This window comes from Ascaphus truei, chromosome 10 (genome assembly GCF_040206685.1).
Source record: "Ascaphus truei isolate aAscTru1 chromosome 10, aAscTru1.hap1, whole genome shotgun sequence".
Lineage (NCBI taxonomy): Eukaryota > Metazoa > Chordata > Amphibia > Anura > Ascaphidae > Ascaphus > Ascaphus truei.
In genome coordinates, this window is record NC_134492.1 from 53,617,245 (window position 1) to 53,637,472 (window position 20,228).

At 44.4% G+C, this 20,228-nt stretch overlaps 1 protein-coding gene across 4 annotated transcripts in view; it reads right to left on the reverse strand.

The window, feature by feature from the left end:
* KCNT2 (potassium sodium-activated channel subfamily T member 2) overlaps window positions 1-20,228 on the reverse strand; it is a 391,255-nt gene that overhangs the window by 237,753 nt on the left and 133,274 nt on the right. For all 4 annotated transcript variants that reach the window (XM_075616937.1, XM_075616935.1, XM_075616938.1 and 1 more), the window contains exons 4-5: window positions 19,316-19,364; window positions 10,555-10,614 (exon numbers count right to left, since the gene is read on the reverse strand). In XM_075616937.1, coding sequence (XP_075473052.1) covers window positions 10,555-10,614; window positions 19,316-19,364 — 109 coding nt within the window. The remainder of the gene's footprint in view (window positions 1-10,554; window positions 10,615-19,315; window positions 19,365-20,228) is intronic.

The window sequence follows — 20,228 nt, forward strand, 5'->3', positions numbered from 1 at the left end:
TACATTGGTCTGCGTGTTATTATATTGGTCTGCGTGTTATTACATTGGTCTGCGTGTTATTATATTGGTCTGCGTGTTATTACATTGGTCTGCGTGTTATTATATTGGTCTGCGTGTTATTACATTGGTCTGCGTGTTATTATATTGGTCTGCGTGTTATTACATTGGTCTGCGTGTTATTATATTGGTCTGCGTGTTATTATATTGGTCTGTATGTTATTATATTGGTCTGTGTGTTATTACATTGGTCTGCGTGTTATTACATTGGTTTGCGTGTTATTATTTCGGTCTGGTGTTATATCGGTCTGTGTGTTATTATACTGGTCTGCGTGTTATATCGGTCTGCGTGTTATTATACTGGTCTGCGTGTTATATCGGTCTGCGTGTTATTATACTGGTCTGCGTGTCATATCGGTCAGTGTGTTATTACAGTGGTCTGCGTGTTATTACATCGGTCTGCATGTTATTACATCGGTCTGCGTGTTATTACATCGGTTTGCGTGTTATTACATCGGTCTGCGTGTTATTACAACGGTCTGCGTGTTATTACATCGGTCTGCGTGTTATTACATTGGTCTGCTTGTGATTACATTGGTCTGAGTGTTATTACATTAGTCTGTGTGTTATTATATTGGTCTGCGTGTTATTACATTGGTCTGCGTGTTATTATATTGGTCTGCATGTTATTATATTGGTCTGCGTGTTATTACATTGGTCTGCGTCTTATTGTATTGGTCTGCGTGTTATTACATTGGTCTGCGTGTTATTATATTGGTCTGCATATTATTACATTGGTCTGCGTGTTATTATATTGGTCTGCGTGTTATTACATCGGTCTGTGTGTTATTACATTGGTTTGCGTGTTATTATACTGGTCTGTGTGTCATTATATTGGTCTGCGTGTTATTATACTGGTCTGCGTGTTATATCGGTCAGTGTGTTATTACATTGGTCTGCGTGTTATTACATCGGTCTGCGTGTTATTACATCGTTCTGCGTGTTATTACATCGGTCTGCGTGTTATTAAATTGGTCTGCGTGTTATTACATTGGTCTGCGTGTTATTATATTGGTCTGCGTGTTATTGCATCGGTCTGCGTATTATTATATTGGTCTGTGTGTTATTACATTGGTCTTTGTGTTATTATATTGGTCTGCATGTTATTACATTGGTCTGCGTGTTATTACATTGGTCTGCGTGTTATTACATTGGTCTGCGTGTTATTATATCGGTCTGCGTGTTATTACATCGGTCTGCGTGTTATTATTTCGGTCTGCGTGTTATATCGGTCTGTGTGTTATTATACTGGTCTGCGTGTTATATTGGTCTGCGTGTTATTATATTGGTCTGCGTGTTATATCGGTCAGTGTGTTATTACATTGGTCTGCGTGTTATTACATTGGTCTGCGTGTTATTATATTGGTCTGCGTGTTATTAAATCGGTCAGCATTTTATTACATTGGTCTGCGTGTTATTACATCGGTCATCGGTCTGCGTGTATTTACATCGGTCTGCGTGTTATTACATCGGTCTGCGTGTTATTACATCGGTCTGCGTGTTATTACATCGGTCTGCGTGTTATTACATCGGTCTGCGTGTTATTACATCGGTCTGCGTGTTATTACATCGGTCTGCGTGTTATTATATCGGTCTGCTTGTGATTACATTGGTCTGCTTGTGATTACATTGGTCTGCGTGTTATTACATTGGTCTGTGTGTTATTATATTGGTCTGCGTGTTATTACATTGGTTTGTGTGTTATTATACTGGTCTGTGTGTTATTATATTGGTCTGCGTGTTATTACATTGGTCTGTGTGTTATTACATTTGTCTGCGTGTTATTACATTGGTTTGCGTGTTATTATATTGGTCTGCGTGTTATTATATTGGTCTGTGTGTTATTACATTGGTCTGCGTGTTATTATATTGGTCTGCGTGTTATTATTTTGGTCTGCGTGTTATTATATTGGTCTGCGTGTTATTATATTGGTCTGCGTGTTATTACATTGGTCTGCGTGTTATTATATTGGTCTGCGTGTTATTACATTGGTCTGTGTGTTATTACATTGGTCTGCGTGTTATTATATTGGTCTGCATGTTATTACATTGGTCTGCGTGTTATTATATTGGTCTGCGTGTTATTACATCGGTCTGTGTGTTATTACATTGGTTTGCGTGTTATTATACTGGTCTGTGTGTTATTATATTGGTCTGCGTGTTATTATACTGGTCTGCGTGTTATATCGGTCAGTGTGTTATTACATTGGTCTGCGTGTTATTACATCGGTCTGCATGTTATTACATCGTTCTGCGTGTTATTACATCGGTCTGCGTGTTATTACATTGGTCTGCATGTTATTACATCGGTCTGTGTGTTATTACATTGGTTTGCGTGTTATTATACTGGTCTGCGTGTTATTACATTGGTTTGCGTGTTATTATTTCGGTCTGGTGTTATATCGGTCTGTGTGTTATTATACTGGTCTGCGTGTTATATCGGTCTGCGTGTTATTATACTGGTCTGCGTGTTATATCGGTCTGCGTGTTATATCGGTCAGTGTTTTATTACATTGGTCTGCGTGTTATTACATCGGTCTGCATGTTATTACATCGGTCTGCGTGTTATTACATCGGTTTGCGTGTTATTACATCGGTCTGCGTGTTATTACAACGGTCTGCGTGTTATTACATCGGTCTGCGTGTTATTACATCGGTCTGCGTGTTATTACATTGGTCTGCTTGTGATTACATTGGTCTGCGTGTTATTACATTGGTCTGTGTGTTATTATATTGGTCTGCGTGTTATTACATTGGTCTGCGTGTTATTATATTGGTCTGCGTGTTATTATATTGGTCTGCGTGTTATTACATTGGTCTGCGTCTTATTGTATTGATCTGCGTGTTATTACATTGGTCTGCGTGTTATTATATTGGTCTGCATATTATTACATTGGTCTGCGTGTTATTATATTGGTCTGCGTGTTATTACATCGGTCTGTGTGTTATTACATTGGTTTGCGTGTTATTATACTGGTCTGTGTGTCATTATATTGGTCTGCGTGTTATTATACTGGTCTGCGTGTTATATCGGTCAGTGTGTTATTACATTGGTCTGCGTGTTATTACATCGGTCTGCGTGTTATTACATCGTTCTGCGTGTTATTACATCGGTCTGCGTGTTATTACATTGGTCTGCGTGTTATTAGATCGGTCTGCGTGTTATTACATCGGTCTGCGTGTTATTACATCGGTCTGCGTGTTATTACATCGGTCTGCGTGTTATTACATCGGTCTGTGTGTTATTACATTGGTTTGCGTGTTATTATACTGGTCTGCGTGTTATATCGGTCTGCGTGTTATTATACTGGTCTGCGTGTCATATCGGTCAGTGTGTTATTACATTGGTCTGCGTGTTATTACATTGGTCTGCGTGTTATCATATTGGTCTGCGTGTTATTAAATCGGTCTGCGTTTTATTATATTGGTCTGCGTGTTATTACATCGGTCTGCGTGTTATTACATCGGTCTGCGTGTTATTACACCGGTCTGTCTGTTATTACATCGGTCTGCGTGTTATTACATCGGTCTGCGTGTTATTACACCGGTCTGCGTGTTATTATATCGGTCTGCGTGTTATTACATTGGTCTGCGTGTTATTACATTGGTCTGCGTGTTATTACATTGGTCTGTGTTTTATTATATTGGTCTGCGTGTTATTACATTTGTCTGTGTGTTATTACATTTGTCTGCGTGTTATTATACTGGTCTGTGTGTTATTATATTGGTCTGCGTGTTGTTACATTGGTCTGTGTGTTATTACATTGGTCTGCGTGTTATTACATTGGTCTGCGTGTTATTACATTGGTCTGCGTGTTATTACATCGGTCTGCGTGTTATTACATCGGTCTATGTGTTATTACATTGGTTTGCGTGTTATTATACTGGTTTGTGTGTTATTATATTGGTCTGCGTGTTATTACATTGGTCTGCGTGTTATTACATTGGTCTGCGTGTTATTACATCGGTCTGCATGTTATTACATCGGTCTGCGTGTTATTACATCGGTCTGCGTGTTATTATATTGGTCTGCGTGTTATTATATTGGTCTGCGTGTTATTATATTGGTCTGCGTGTTATTATATTGGTCTGTGTGTTATTACATTGGTCTGCGTGTTATTACATTGGTCTGCGTGTTATTACATCGGTCTGTCTGTTATTACATCGGTCTGCGTGTTATTACATCGGTCTGCGTGTTATTACACTGGTCTGCGTGTTATTATATCGGTCTGCGTGTTATTACATTGGTCTGCGTGTTATTACATTGGTCTGCGTGTTATTACATTGGTCTGTGTTTTATTATATTGGTCTGCGTGTTATTACATTTGTCTGTGTGTTATTACATTTGTCTGCGTGTTATTATACTGGTCTGTGTGTTATTATATTGGTCTGCGTGTTGTTACATTGGTCTGTGTGTTATTACATTGGTCTGCGTGTTATTACATTGGTCTGCGTGTTATTACATTGGTCTGCGTGTTATTACATCGGTCTGCGTGTTATTACATCGGTCTATGTGTTATTACATTGGTTTGCGTGTTATTATACTGGTTTGTGTGTTATTATATTGGTCTGCGTGTTATTACATTGGTCTGCGTGTTATTACATCGGTCTGCGTGTTATTACATCGGTCTGCGTGTTATTACATCGGTCTGCGTGTTATTATATTGGTCTGCGTGTTATTATATTGGTCTGCGTGTTATTACATTGGTCTGTGTGTTATTATATTGGTCTGTGTGTTATTACATTGGTCTGCGTGTTATTATATTGGTCTGTGTGTTATTACATTGGTCTGCGTGTTATTACATTGGTCTGTGCGTTATTATATTGGTCTGCGTGTTATTATATCGGTCTGCGTGTTATTACATTGGTCTGCGTGTTATTATATTGGTCTGTGTGTTATTATATTGGTCTGCGTGTTATTATATTAGTCTGCGTGTTATTATATCGGTCTGCGTGTTATTACATTGGTCTGTGTGTTATTACATTGGTCTGTGTGTTATTATATTGGTCTGTGTGTTATTACATTGGTCTGTGTGTTATTATATTGGTCTGTGTGTTATTACATTGGTCTGCGTGTTATTATATTGGTCTGCATGTTATTACATTGGTCTGCGTGTTATTATATTGATCTGCGTGTTATTATATTGGTCTGCGTGTTATTATATTGGTCTGCGTGTTATTACATTGGTCTGTGTGTTATTATATTGGTCTGCGTGTTATTATATTGGTCTGTGTGTTATTACATTGGTCTGCGTGTTATTATATTGGTCTGCGTGTTATTATATTGGTCTGCGTGTTATTATATTGGTCTGTGTGTTATTACATCGGTCTGTCTGTTATTACATCGGTCTGCGTGTTATTACATCGGTCTGCGTGTTATTACACCGGTCTGCGTGTTATTATATCGGTCTGCGTGTTATTACATTGGTCTGCGTGTTATTACATTGGTCTGCGTGTTATTACATTGGTCTGTGTTTTATTATATTGGTCTGCGTGTTATTACATTTGTCTGTGTGTTATTACATTTGTCTGCGTGTTATTATACAGGTCTGTGTGTTATTATATTGGTCTGCGTGTTGTTACATTGGTCTGTGTGTTATTACATTGGTCTGCGTGTTATTACATTGGTCTGCGTGTTATTACATTGGTCTGCGTGTTATTACATCGGTCTGCGTGTTATTACATCGGTCTATGTGTTATTACATTGGTTTGCGTGTTATTATACTGGTTTGTGTGTTATTATATTGGTCTGCGTGTTATTACATTGGTCTGCGTGTTATTACATCGGTCTGCGTGTTATTACATCGGTCTGCGTGTTATTACATCGGTCTGCGTGTTATTATATTGGTCTGCGTGTTATTATATTGGTCTGCGTGTTATTACATTGGTCTGTGTGTTATTATATTGGTCTGTGTGTTATTACATTGGTCTGCGTGTTATTATATTGGTCTGTGTGTTATTACATTGGTCTGCGTGTTATTACATTGGTCTGTGCGTTATTATATTGGTCTGCGTGTTATTATATCGGTCTGCGTGTTATTACATTGGTCTGCGTGTTATTATATTGGTCTGTGTGTTATTATATTGGTCTGCGTGTTATTATATTAGTCTGCGTGTTATTATATCGGTCTGCGTGTTATTACATTGGTCTGTGTGTTATTACATTGGTCTGTGTGTTATTATATTGGTCTGTGTGTTATTACATTGGTCTGTGTGTTATTATATTGGTCTGTGTGTTATTACATTGGTCTGCGTGTTATTATATTGGTCTGCGCGTTATTATATTGGTCTGCATGTTATTACATTGGTCTGCGTGTTATTATATTGATCTGCGTGTTATTATATTGGTCTGCGTGTTATTATATTGGTCTGCGTGTTATTACATTGGTCTGTGTGTTATTATATTGGTCTGCGTGTTATTATATTGGTCTGTGTGTTATTACATTGGTCTGCGTGTTATTATATTGGTCTGTGTGTTATTACATTGGTCTGTGTGTTATTATATTGGTCTGCGTGTTATTACATTGGTCTGCGTGTTATTATATTGGTCTGCGTGTTATTATATTGGTCTGCGTGTTATTACATTGGTCTGCGTGTTATTATATTGATCTGCGTGTTATTATATTGGTCTGCGTGTTATTATATTGGTCTGCGTGTTATTACATTGGTCTGCGTGTTATTACATTGGTCTGTGTGTTATTACATTGGTCTGCGTGTTATTACATTGGTCTGCGTGTTATTATATTGGTCTGTGTGTTATTACATTGGTCTGTGTGTTATTACATTGGTCTGCATGTTATTACATTGGTCTGCGTGTTATTATATTGGTCTGCGTGTTATTATATTGGTCTGCGTGTTATTATATTGGTCTGCGTGTTATTATATTGGTCTGCGTGTTATTACATTGGTCTGCGTGTTATTATATTGGTCTGCGTGTTATTACATTGGTCTGCGTGTTATTATATTGGTCTGCGTGTTATTACATTGGTCTGCGTGTTATTATATTGGTCTGCGTGTTATTACATTGGTCTGCGTGTTATTATATTGGTCTGCGTGTTATTACATTGGTCTGCGTGTTATTATATTGGTCTGCGTGTTATTATATTGGTCTGTATGTTATTATATTGGTCTGTGTGTTATTACATTGGTCTGCGTGTTATTATATTGGTCTGTGTGTTATTATATTGGTCTGCGTGTTATTACATTGGTCTGCGTGTTATTATATTGGTCTGCGTGTTATTATATTGGTCTGTGTGTTATTATATTGGTCTGTGTGTTATTATATTGGTCTGCGTGTTATTACATTGGTCTGCGTGTTATTATATTGGTCTGCGTGTTATTATATTGGTCTGTGTGTTATTATATTGGTCTGCGTGTTATTATATTGGTCTGTGTGTTATTATATTGGTCTGCAGGCGCCTTCTTCCCCAACCTGGCTATAAAGCGGTTACATGTTACAATGACTGTGGAAATGCCCCTTTTACACAAAACACTATAAATGAACTCATTAAAACCTGTGCAGCGATTGGCAAATAATTATTACATCTAAATACCATCCAACCCTGCGGGTTATGATTTGTTGTTTACAATGTGCAGACATTTAATTTATATGTTCTTAAACTGTTTAATTAGAGCAGTTCTGTTTTGGTCTAAGCATACAGAACACACACGCAGCGATAATTGCCACGAGCTGGCAGAGCAGGTAAAAAACGTAATGATTTTTGTAAGGATATTCTTTATCACTGAAAATGAATAATTTTGTGAACAACTTAACCCAGGGGAGCTCAACTCCAGTCCTCAAGCCCCCCCCCCCCCCCCAGTCAAATTTTCAGGATATCCCTGCATCAGCACAGGTGGCTCAATCTTTCCTTGCTTCAGCACAGATGGCTCAATGTGTCCCTGCTTCAGCACAGGTGTCTCAATCTGTCCCTGCTTCAGGACAGGTGGCTCAATCGTTCCCTGCTTCAGCACAGGTGGCTAAATCTGTCCCTGAATCAGCACAGCTGTCTCAATCTGTCCCTGCATCAGCACAAGTGGCTCAATCAGTGACTTGGTCTTCGACTGAGCCACTGATTGAGCCACCTATGCTGAAGCAGGGCTATCCTTTAAACCTGACCTGTTGAGGGGTCTTGAGAACTGGAGTTGGGCTCCCCTGACTTAACCACTTTGGCGCTAGAAGACGTAAAAGGCATAAAAGCAATGGCGGTCACAATCTCCCTCGGCATACGTGCCAACAGGAAGACGATGTTTTCAAACTGTTTTTCGTACAACCACAATTTGCACCCGTGTCCCCGAAACCTTTGAGCGCCCCATGAGGTAACCGCCAAGTCACGGGGGCTCTGGCACTTCGGGGGGGGGGAGGGGTCCCAGGACATCGTGGCTACGTCGTGGGTTCTCAGCTCGTGTTTCCTACGGGAGATTGCGTTCTACGTTCCTCTGCCCTTTGCGTCGTCGGTGGCGTTGCAGTCGTGTCATCGCCCCCCGAGGCAGTCATGCCTGTCGGGGTCCCTCTTGCACGCAAAGGATTAAAGGGTTAAGTTACCCGGTTGGGGTTCAGACCTTTAACCCCACAGAACACGTCGATCAGGCTTAAAGGTGTGCACCGCCTAAGGGTTTGGGGGTCTTTATTATTAGGTGAGAAGCAGGGAGGGTGGGGGGTATTTATTATTAGGTGAGAAGCAGGGGGGGTATTTGGAGATGAACCCTGTTAATTTCAGCCTTGGGGAACCCCTGCTCCCTGAAATACTTACCTTTGCAGCTCATGCCGGTAGCAGCCTGAGCTGGGCACGAAATATGGCGGCTGAAACCTCCCGCAGCACTGCTGCCAATAGGAAGCCGCGTTTCACCTGCCGAAGCTTCCTATTGGCCCACGTGAGGTGGGACATTTAAACATGAAGGAGATACCGGCGTGAGCCTCTCGTGAGATGAAATTAGCTAGTTTCCGCTTCAGAGACCCCCGACTTCCCACCTACAGGATATTTTTGGGGTGCAGGAAGTGCTCCTTCATCCCTTGAGCGCCCCAAGATGGAGTCACTCCGTCATGCCAAGGGACGGCGTTTTTTGCCAGTTTAGATTGCGCCCCGTCTGGTTCCCACAGAGCACCGGGCGCCATCTGCCCTGCAGGGAAATGGCAGAGAAGGGCGCCCCTGCCTTCCGCACAGTGGCACAGTGGCAGTGGCGGGGTTGTCGTGGCCACCTGGTACTCAAAGGTTGCTGCCCCAGTGCCGGCTGCGGCACGCACGCCTGACAGGCTGGCGGCGCGTGCAGCTGTGTAAACCGCGATCACTGGTCTGTGGCTGAGCTGCAGGAGATTGCGACAGAAGGGTGGAGGGGAGGTTGGGGGGGCCATGACGTCACCCGGCTGGTTCGTCCTCATTGGCTGAACTGCCAGGGGGCGTGGTCAGCGCTCCGTTGCCAGTTCTGAAGAAAATTTCTTGTCTTCAGAAAATCTGGTCATGCATCACGGCGGCAAATTGCGCGCCAAGGCAGCTAGAGGGCCTGGCCCCATTGAGGGGCAATTCTTGTTCCTCCAGCGCACACCATAGCGCGCGCTGCAGCATATACTGGGGACCTAGCCAAAGGGTCTAACTGTCAGCGGCTGGATGTGAACCCACGACCCCTTCCTCCCCAGATAGCGGAAACATGCTATTTTCAGCTCCGGGGACTCCCTGATACTAGAGATATGCACCGGTGACGTACCGATCTCTGGGGAAACAAAATGGCCGTTCCAATGTCACACCGACCAACAGGAAGCCACTACATCAGTCGCTTGCAGCTTCCTGTGGGTCCGCTTGTCGCGAGGGATATAAATAGCAGGACACACTTGAGAACATGGGGTAACTGAATGTATTATATCTTGGTAAAACATTTTAGAACAAATGAATAAATATTGATCCAGAATCAGTCAAGTAAAAATAAATTTCTTATATTTCAAGTGGATAATCTGAATCATTATTTTATAAACAAAATAATGGTGTTTTAACTTGTTGCTACAAAACGCAGCGAATAGAAAACAGTATGGGGTTGTTTTTTTTTTTACCCACAAGCCTTTACAGGTATGTTCAAAAACCTGGTTTATAAAAGATTTCCTCTTACAGATTCGCTGTATCAAATCCATACATTCAGAGAACAGTAAATACAAATCCCACTTGTGAGCACATTCACATGTCTCAGGCAGGTCTGCATCCCTGCCCTTCCCCATTATGTCTTAGCATACAGTGCTTCCACTGCAGCAAGGGATTCTGGGTAATGACATGCAATTGAGAACTCACAGTGTGTCACTCTTTACTTCTCATCCATTTTAACATGGATCCCTTTATAGGGGCATATGCCTGCCGTATTACACAGCTTTTCAGCACAGCTTGGGTTAAAGAAGTGCAGAGCCAATAACCCTACTCAGAGACAGCCTTTTTTACCTTTTGGGGCTGGTTGTGCAAGATTGTTATGCAATGTGTGGCTGGTAGGTGGGTATAACCAGACATTCAGGGTTAGACTTACCTTGTAACTGAGATAACTAAGCAGAATTGTTTCAAAAAGGCTGATCAACGCCACTGTCACCTGGGAATAAAGGAGATATTTGGGGTCAAATAAAACAAGCGAAAGAGTAATAATTATAAAGTGAAAACAGTGATAAAAAAACAACTGCTACTAATACTTCACATTGTATTTGTTGGTCTACAATAGTTGTTTATATTATCAATCACTTCTTTTATTCTGTATGCTGAACGATACCATTTGGGGTTTTTTTAAGGCGAGGGTTTACAATCTTTATTTAATGTTGGTATATAAGTCTGTTCTTCATTCCGCGAAGCTCTGTTCCTTTGCTTGCTCAGTAATTATGAAGCGCTCAGAGTAAAACAGATATGTGGATGATATGGTTTTAGTTTTTTCTTTTAAACTGTTTTATTGGAGACTTGTAGCGTTACGTGACGTCACCTAAAACACAGCGTTCCCTGAATTAACTTGGGGTGCACAAAGCTAATTACTGTATGTGCAAAGTCCCAAATACGTCATTAGCATGGGGTTACCGTCACGTTATTGTAGCACAATGTTCTGTTCCAATAACATGACGGTAAGTGTGTCTTGGTGTTACTCCCAACCTGACCCCATAACTTCCAATAACATGATTTTATTTATTTATAAAATATTTTACCAGGAAGTAATACATTGAGAGTTACCTCTCATTTTCAAGTATGTACTGGGCACAGAGTAAAACAAAATAATACATGGTTACAAGTACAGTTACATAAATGAACAGGGTATACATTATATACAAGACATTGCATGCAGTTACAGATAATATATATTATGAGCGTATGAAACAGTTACAGACCAGGTTAAAATGATGGTAAGTGTGTCTTAGTGTTACTCCCATCCTGACCCTATAACTTCCAATAACGTGATGGTAAGTATGTCTTAGTGTTACTCCCATCCTGACCCGATAACGTCCAATAACATGACGGTAAGTGTGTCTTAGTTTTACTCCCATCCTGACCCTATAACTTCCAATAACATGATGGAAAGTGTGTCTTAGTGTTACTCCCATCCAGTCCCTATAACTCCCATTAACGTGATGGTAAGTGTGTCTTAGTGTTACTCCCATCCAGGCCCTGTAACCTCCAATAATGTGATGGTAAGTGTGTCTTAGTGTTACTCCCATCCAGGCCCTGTAACCTCCAATAATGTGATGGTAAGTATGTCTTAGTGTTACTCCCATCCAGTCCCTATAACTCCCATTAACGTGATGGTAAGTGTGTCTTAGTGTTACTCCCATCCAGGCCCTGTAACCTCCAATAATGTGATGGTAAGTGTGTCTTAGTGTTACTCCCATCCAGTCCCTATAACTCCCAATAACGTGATGGTAAGTGTGTCTTAGTGTTACTCCCATACAGGCCCTATAACTCCCAATAACGTGACGGTAAGTATGTCTTAGTGTTACTCCCATCCAGTCCCTATAACTCCCAATAACGTGATGGTAAGTGTGTCTTAGTGTTACTCCCATCCAGGCCCTATAACTTCCAATAACGTGACGGTAAGTATGTCTTAGTGTTACTCCCATCCAGACCCTATAACTTCCAATAACATGATGGTAAGTGTGTCTTAGTGTTACTCCCATCCTGACCCTATAACTTCCAATAACGTGATGGTAAGTGTGTCTTAGTGTTACTCCCATCCAGTCCCTATAACTCCAAATAACGTGATGGTAAGTGTGTCTTAGTGTTACTCCCATCCAGTCCCTATAACTCCCAATAACATGACGGTAAGTGTGTCTTAGTATTACTCCCATCCTGACCCTATAACTTCCAATAACGTGACAGTAAGTGTGTCTTAGTGTTACTCCCATCCTGACCCTATAACTTCCAATAACGTGATGGTAAGTATGTCTTAGTGTTACTCCCATCGAGACCCTTTAACTTCCAATAACGTGACGGTAAGTGTGTCTTAGTGTTACTCCCATCCAGACCCTATATTTCCCAATAACGTGACGGTAAGTGTGTCTTAGTGTTACTCCCATCCAGACCCTATAACTTCCAATAACATGACGGTAAGTGTGTCTTAGTGTTACTCCCATCCAGACCCTATAACTTCCAATAACGTGACGCTAAGTGTGTCTTAGTGTTACTCCCATCCTGACCCTATAACTTCCAATAACATGACGGTAAAATAACGTGACGGTAAGTGTGTCAGTGTTACTCCCATACAAATCCTATAACTCCCAGTAACGTGACGGTAAATATTATATTATTAAAAGAAAGATGGAATAAAACAAAACAAAATAGAAGAACAAACCCTGAAACATAGTAGTTATTAAGAGAAAGATAAATATATTATATATATACTCTGCACGGTCCCGATCGGCGAGCAGGGGGGGGGGGCGGTTAACCCCGCGTGGTCCCTATCGAAGAGCATGAGGGGAAGCCCTAGTGCAGATCAACTTCCGTCCAGAACAATCTCAGTGCCCAGGCGCTGCACGTGACTTGCCCCCCAGCCAGAGGGGAGAATAGGAAGGGGAGCACCGGAGTGAGCTGCCGTAGGCGGGATCGAGCGGCGAGCGCAGTTCTGTGGCGGCCATTTTTTTTTTCTTCCGCGATCCCAGTTATATCACGGTCTCATTATGTGGCCCCCGAGCACCATGTTGTAACGGGGTTCAGCTGTATTCCCCGAAGCCCCTACCTCCACCATAGGGCCTACATCTGCATCTCCCGAAGCCCTTATCACTGCTATGGGACAGCTAGTGAAAGAATTTATGCAGTCTAGTTGGGGACGGTCATTACTACCGAAGGTTGAGGATATTCTCGGGAGTATGCCCAACCCCTTGCCAGGATAAGAAGATCCGGATTGCGGAAGCCTGAAGGGGCCCGCATTAGCTATTGTCAGAGCAGTTATCGACTGAGCCACTGATTGAGCCAACTGTGCTGAAGCAGGAATATCTTGAAAACCTGACCTGTTGGTGGCCCTTGAGAACTGGAGTTGCCCCCCACACTTGGTTTACATGGTTAACGCAGAATAAAGTTGCTAATGTATCAAATAAATGTGTAATTGACGCAGCGCGGATGGTACACAGGTTAACATTTTTTTTTATATATATATTTTATATATATATGTAATAAATATTACACGAATTACTTATTTAACAACACTATTTACAAATCATAAAATATACGTAATTCTGTTTGAAATGAAATGGTATTTATTAGGTGTTCAACGTGAGGATATGCGTCAATTTTAGACTTAGAGTGTAAGCTCTTCGGAGCAGGGACTCCCTTTCTAATGTTACTTTTATGTCTGAAGCACTTATTCCCATAACGTGTTATATTATTATGTTCTGTGTATTACAGCTATGATGCGCCGCATACATAGATGGTGCTATATAGATATACATACATACAAAAATACATACAAACAACTGCATTTCAAACTACAAACTATGTGTGTATCTATCTATATATACAGTGGTCGACAAATCACCAAAAAATCTACTAGCCGAACAAAAAATCTACTCGCCACCTATTACCACACGTGTGTTGCTTGGGCCAATAGGAGCTCGCCACGATGTTAAATCCACTCGCCCGGGGCGTGCCAATGTATAGGTTTGTCGAAAACTGTATATACATATATATTATATATATATATATATATATATACACATACACTGTATATATGCACGGCATCGCGGATGCACTGCGCATGCGTGAAGATCGCTTGTCAACCGCACATGCATGATTGGCATGGGCTCTTCGCGCATGCGCAGTCGGCGCTTACCTGGGGGACCAAAAAAACAGGACCGCACGCAGAAAAGTCGGGACAGAGCCCTAAAAACGGGGACTCCCCAGCTAAACGCTGGACATCTGCTCACTATATTATTTATTTACTATATATATATATATTATATATATATATATATATTGAATATATCCCCTGATGAAATCACCCTTTGTGTGAAGAAACGCATTGGGAAGTTAGTGTGAGCTACTGACAAATTTTAATATACTCGTTTGCTGCTGGGACGCTGCTCAACTTTATTATACTTTGGTGAAATTGCGACGCCAAACCATATCGCGTTGCGGGGTCACGCGACCGGTTTCTCCCATCCGGAGTTGCTGTGTGGAGAGATCTGCATCCGGTTCACATCGTGAGAGGTCGTGGCACCCTGTGAGAGCCCTGCTGGTCGGTGGCTGAGAGACTCTGGGACTCCATTGAAGAGCTGGTTGGCGTGTGAGCAGAGCAGGACTATCCCACAGTTGGCGAATGAGTATACTCATTACATGCTTTTTATTCACATATGTTTGTGAGTTTACATCTATTGAATTTAGGACTGGTTATTAAATGTTTTATTTCATATTACACTAGGATCGGGCGCTTTCTTTCTTGTTTTTCTGTAGATTCACTGGGAGGTCGTTCGTTCCTTGCAGAGAGCAGCCGGTATCCAGAGTTTTGTATTTTTATTTTTATTTTTACACAGGACTATTTTTCTTTTTCTTTTTATTGAATACTTACTTTTTTGGTTTGTATACCATATGGTTTTGGTTTATATATACAGTACATATAAGGCATTTTTTAGCATTCAGTCAATTGCTCACACTAATATAGTTATACTAGCTGATATACCCGGCGTTGCCCGGGCGTGGAAGGGCAGGGGGCATGGAGTAGAAGGGTGGTGGGGGCCAAGGGACGTGGAAGGGCGGGGAGGGCAGGGGGGCAAAGGGCGCGGAGGGGCGGGGGGGCAAAGGGCAGGGAGGGGCGGGGGTGCCAAAGGGCAGGGAGGGGCGGGGGGGCCAAAGGGCAGGGAGGGGCGGGGGGGCCAAAGGTCAGGGAGGGGCGGGGGGGCCAAAGGGCATGGAGGGGCGGGGGGGCCAAAGGGCAGGGAGGGGCGGGGGGGCCAAAGGACAGCAGGGTGCCAAAGGGCAGGGAGGGGTGGGGGGGCCAAAGGGCAGGGGGGGCCAAAGGGCAGGGAGGGGCGGGGGGGCCAAGGGGCAGGGACGGGCGGGGGAGCCAAAGGGCAGGGAGGGGCGGGGGGGCCAAAGGGCAAGGAGGGGCAGGGGGGGCAAAGGGCAGGGAGGGGTAGGGGGGGTAAGGGCAAAGAGGGGCGGTGGGCTAAGGGCAGGTAGGGGCAGGAGGGCAGGGTGGCAAGGAGGGCAGGGGGGGCAGGGGGGGCAAGAGGGCAGGGGGGCAAGAGGGTAGGGAGGGAGGGGGACAGGGAGGGAGGGGGCAAAGGGCAGAGGGGGCAAGAGGGCAGGGAGGGAGGGGGGCAAAGGGCAGGGGGGGCAAGAGGGCAGGGAGGGAGGGGGGAAAGAGGGGAGGGAGGGGGGCAAGAGGGCAGGGAGGGGGGCAAGAGGGCCGGGAGGGGGGCAAGAGGGCAGGGAGGGAGGGGGGCAAGAGGCCAAAGGGCAGGGGGGCAAAGGGCAGGGTGGCAAAGGGCAGAGGGGCAAAGGGGAAAAGGGCAGGGGGCAAAGGGCAGGGGGAGGGAGGGCAGGGGGCAAAGGACAGGGGGCAAAGGGCAGGGGGAGGGAGGGCAGGGGTCAAAGGGCAGGGAGCAAAGGGCAGGGGGAGGGAGGGCAGGGGGCAAAGGGCAGGGAAGGCAGGGGGCAAAGGTCAGGGGAGGGAGGGCAGGGGGCAAAGGGCATTGGGAGGGAGGGCAGGAAGCAAAGGGCAGAGGGCAAAGGGAGGGAGGGCAGGGGGGCAAAGAGCATTAGGAGTGAGGGCAGGGGGGGCAAAGGGCATTAGGAGGGAGGGCAGGGGGGCAAAGGGCATTAGGAGGGAGGGCAGGGGGGGCAAAGGGCATTGGGAGGGAGGGCAGGGGGGCAAAGGGCATTGGGAGGGAGGGCAGGGGGCAAAGGGCAGGGTGAGTCAGGGACGCGTTAAATAACCCATTCCCCTGCGTTTACTCACCTTGCACACGGCCGCGCTCCTCTTCCTACGGGTCACGGCCGCCCTCCTCCTCAACCTCGGGTTCCTCAGCGGCGAGGCTGAGACGCTCCGGTGAGGAGGTGCTGCGCCTCCCCCGGGGAGAGGCGGAGATAGCCGAAAGAGAGGCGGAGACAGCCGGAGGAGAGGCGGAGACAGCCGGAGGAGAGGCGGAGACAGCCGGAGGAGAGGCGGAGACAGCCGGAGGAGCGGCCTGTGTGAGGGGAGAGCCGCGTGCTGTGTGTGTGGGGGGGGGGGTGAGCGGGGGGGGTGAGCGGGGGGGGGTGAGCGGGAGGGGGGGGGGTGAGCGGGGGGGGTGAGCGGGGAGGGTGTGAGCAGGGGGGGTGAGCGCCGGGTGAGGGAGTGGCCTATGGGTGGTGAGAGCCGTGGGGAGGTGAGAGTCGCCCGATGTGTCCCGGGCGCTCGCTCCACTCCCCCGCTGACTGTAGCGGCGCCGGGGGTTGGGGAGGAAAAAGCAAGGGAAAGCGGGAGACCGGGGAGAAGAGGAGGTGCGCGCGGGTCCCGATGAGCGCCGCGATGTGTGTGTGTGTGTGTCGTCACTCCGCCTCAGGCCAATGAGAGGTGTGCGGGGGCGGGCGGGCCAAGGGAGCAATCTCATTGGCCTGGCCCAAGGTCCAATCTGATTGCCGCTAGGGACACAGGGAGGGACACAGGGAGACACATACAGACAGACAGACAGGCAACGACACATAGGACACTTTGAGAAATATATAGTAGATAATTGTAGTTTATCATTGTGTGTATTATTATTTTTATATTTATAATTTTATAGATACTCAATACCTCTGACATCTTATTAATCTATGGATGCATATATTTGGTTAACCATTTAAATATAATTTGGTGTTGAGGGAGACATTATCTGAGGGGCGCAGTTTTTTCTTTATGTGTATATATATATATATATATTCAGGGCCCCACTTTTCGGCGATACAGCGGTGCCGAGAAGGGGGCCGCCATGTCACCACAATGTCCATGCATGCGTAGAACTGTCCGGCCAGGGGTCACGCATGCGCGGAATGGTGGGCTTTCCTTCTGTCGCGGAAGCGCAGAACGACGCATTGCCAGTCTGCGCATGCGCACCTAACGAAAATCGCCGGTTCAACTTTCCGGCGGGTCCTCAGAACGGAACCCGCCGTATTAGTGGGACTCTCCTGTATATACAATATGTGTGTATGTATGTATGTATGCATGTATGTATGTATGTATATATGTGTGTGTGTGTGTGTGTGTGTGTGTGTGTGTGTGTGTGTGTGTGTGTGTGTGTGTGTGTGTGTGTGTGTGTGTGTGTGTGTGTGTGTGTGTGTGTGTGTGTGTGTGTGTGTGTTTGTGTGTGTCACCTAACGACCTTCATATCCCTTATATGTTTTTATCCGTGTTTGATGGTCGAGTATTCTCTGCTGTCCAATAGCAGAATGAAATTATCTAGTTAGTAATGAGATGTAAGTGGCTCTTAGATGAGTGGCGAGCGCTCTCACTTTCTCCTGCTGGAGTCTGTAACACACGGGGCCAGACTTGTTAAGCAGTGCTAAACCTTAATTAAGGCGCTCTTAATATCATTCTTTATACCTGTGTACTGCTGAATATACGACAGAATAGGCAAACTTCTTTTGCTTCACTCCAACTAGATCAGAGGCGGCCAACTGCAGTTCTCAAGGGCCACCAACAGGTCACGTTTAAGTCAACGACTGAGCCACTGGTTGAGACACCTGTGCTGAAGCATCGATCTCCTTAAAACCTGACCGGTTAGTGTCCCTTGAGGACTGGAGTTGGCCACTCCTGATGTATGATCACCCCTCCCTGTCAACATACGCAGTGAGAAAAGGGACAGGATAAGGGAGAGTTAAGATATCCAACTCCGTCATAATCTTAGAATTCCAATATTTATAAACATCATTTTTTTATTTTTTTTTACATGATGAAAAACATTTAAAAGACCCCAATAACCTAACTTTAGGGATTAAATAAAAGACAAATATTACAGGGAAAATTCCAAAAACAAATCTCGGCAAATCTGTCAATTTATTTCAATTAGGGCCGCTTTCTGTTCCAATTTGGAAATGTTGAGATGTTTCTATGGTCTGTGACCATATTTCAGTCTAGGACTAGCCGTCTGTTCCATTTACATTTTTCTAACAGGATTTTGCCAGTATTAATGAAAAGGTTATTCCAAGACCTGGTCTCAGCACCCGCAAATCAGAGAGTTACATTTCCAGTCCATGTAATAGAAATGAGATGAATGTTCATTATTATTTTTTTACATTTCAGCGCTGAAAAGGACAGAGGGGTGAATGTATCAAAATGCGACTTGCCAATACTTAGATGAATTTTCGTTAAGTCGAGCCGCCTACAAATATTCACCTGAGCATTTTATGTTAAAAACTTTTCCGCAAACAGTCTTTATGTAAACGTGTCGCGCTGAACAATGCCGTGGCCAGGGGGTGTTTGCGTCTGTCTACGAGGATATGAGGGATTTCTGGTGGAAGTGGGAGGAGTTAGGGGCGGGTTTACATTCCCATGTTGGCGCCGTGCTATGTATTAAGGCTTGCGTTACTTTTATTGACAGTTTTCTCCATTGATTATCTCCGTTACCTTAAAGGCGGCATAAATTGGATTTTTTTTTTTGGCGCAGTGCGCGTCAAATTCTCTATTAGCGCAACGTGCGTCAAATTCTACAACCGGAGAAATACACTGCGTAAATATATTGGTTTTCACACAGAAAAACAATTATAATTTTTTAACACAATGGCGTCAGCACAGATATCTTTAATAATTAATTTTTGGAAGTTTCTTAGCGCGTCTCCCTGGCAGAAAAGGTGTTAATTATAATTACCTGTAGCCCCCATAAGGGCAAGCTTCTGTTCACCCATATAATAGGAGACCTGCAAAAAGATCAGAAGACGTGTGTTAAATAAAATATAGCAAACTCCACTGAATATTACACAGCAGACCTTGAGCTTTTATTGCTGCTGAGCGTGTAAAACTCTAGGGAATGTTCACATTTCTGTAGCATTATATAAACACAAACATATTGTCCTATTTGTAGCACAACACAAGAAATGGACTCAATCAACCTTGTAAGAAAGTGAGATTCAGAACAAAATGGGAACCTAGCAGTGAAGGGAACAAAAAAAAAATACGTTTGGGAGAGAAAGAAAGCCCTTGTCTGTATGCACTCAAAATCCTAATTAAAACTTAACTGTTACTAGCAATTAACTAGACAGATACAGTATCTGAGAAATCTACATTTAATGTAGAAACTCTTATTAAAGAAAGAAGCCTGTCACAGGGACTTCAGGAGCAGAAAGGACCTCGATGGCCGGAACAGAAGGGAAGGCAAGGATTGATGGGTCACCGGCTGAGGTCGGTGGCAGGTGGCAAGCGGGATCGTCGTGGATCACAGGCAGGGATCGTCGGGGTCACGGGCAGGGTTCGGTGGCAGGCGGCAGGCAAGGATTGTCTGGGTCCAGGCAGGGGTCGGCAGCAGGAAGGCAGGAACAGGGCAGGGTAGCAGGAACTGAGACCAGGGAGCAGGAAACAAATGGGGACAAGCCAGATCATAGGCAAGGAGGGCCTTTGATAAGTACCGGACTCAATACAGAACAGAAGCATGGGCATGGGCATAAGGAGTCAGGACACAAAACAAAGGCAAGGGAGGAATAGGAAACTATACGGACAGGGGACAGGACCAACAAGAGGAGACAGACGGACACAGGAACCCCAGAGCAGACAGAAACAGCAGCACA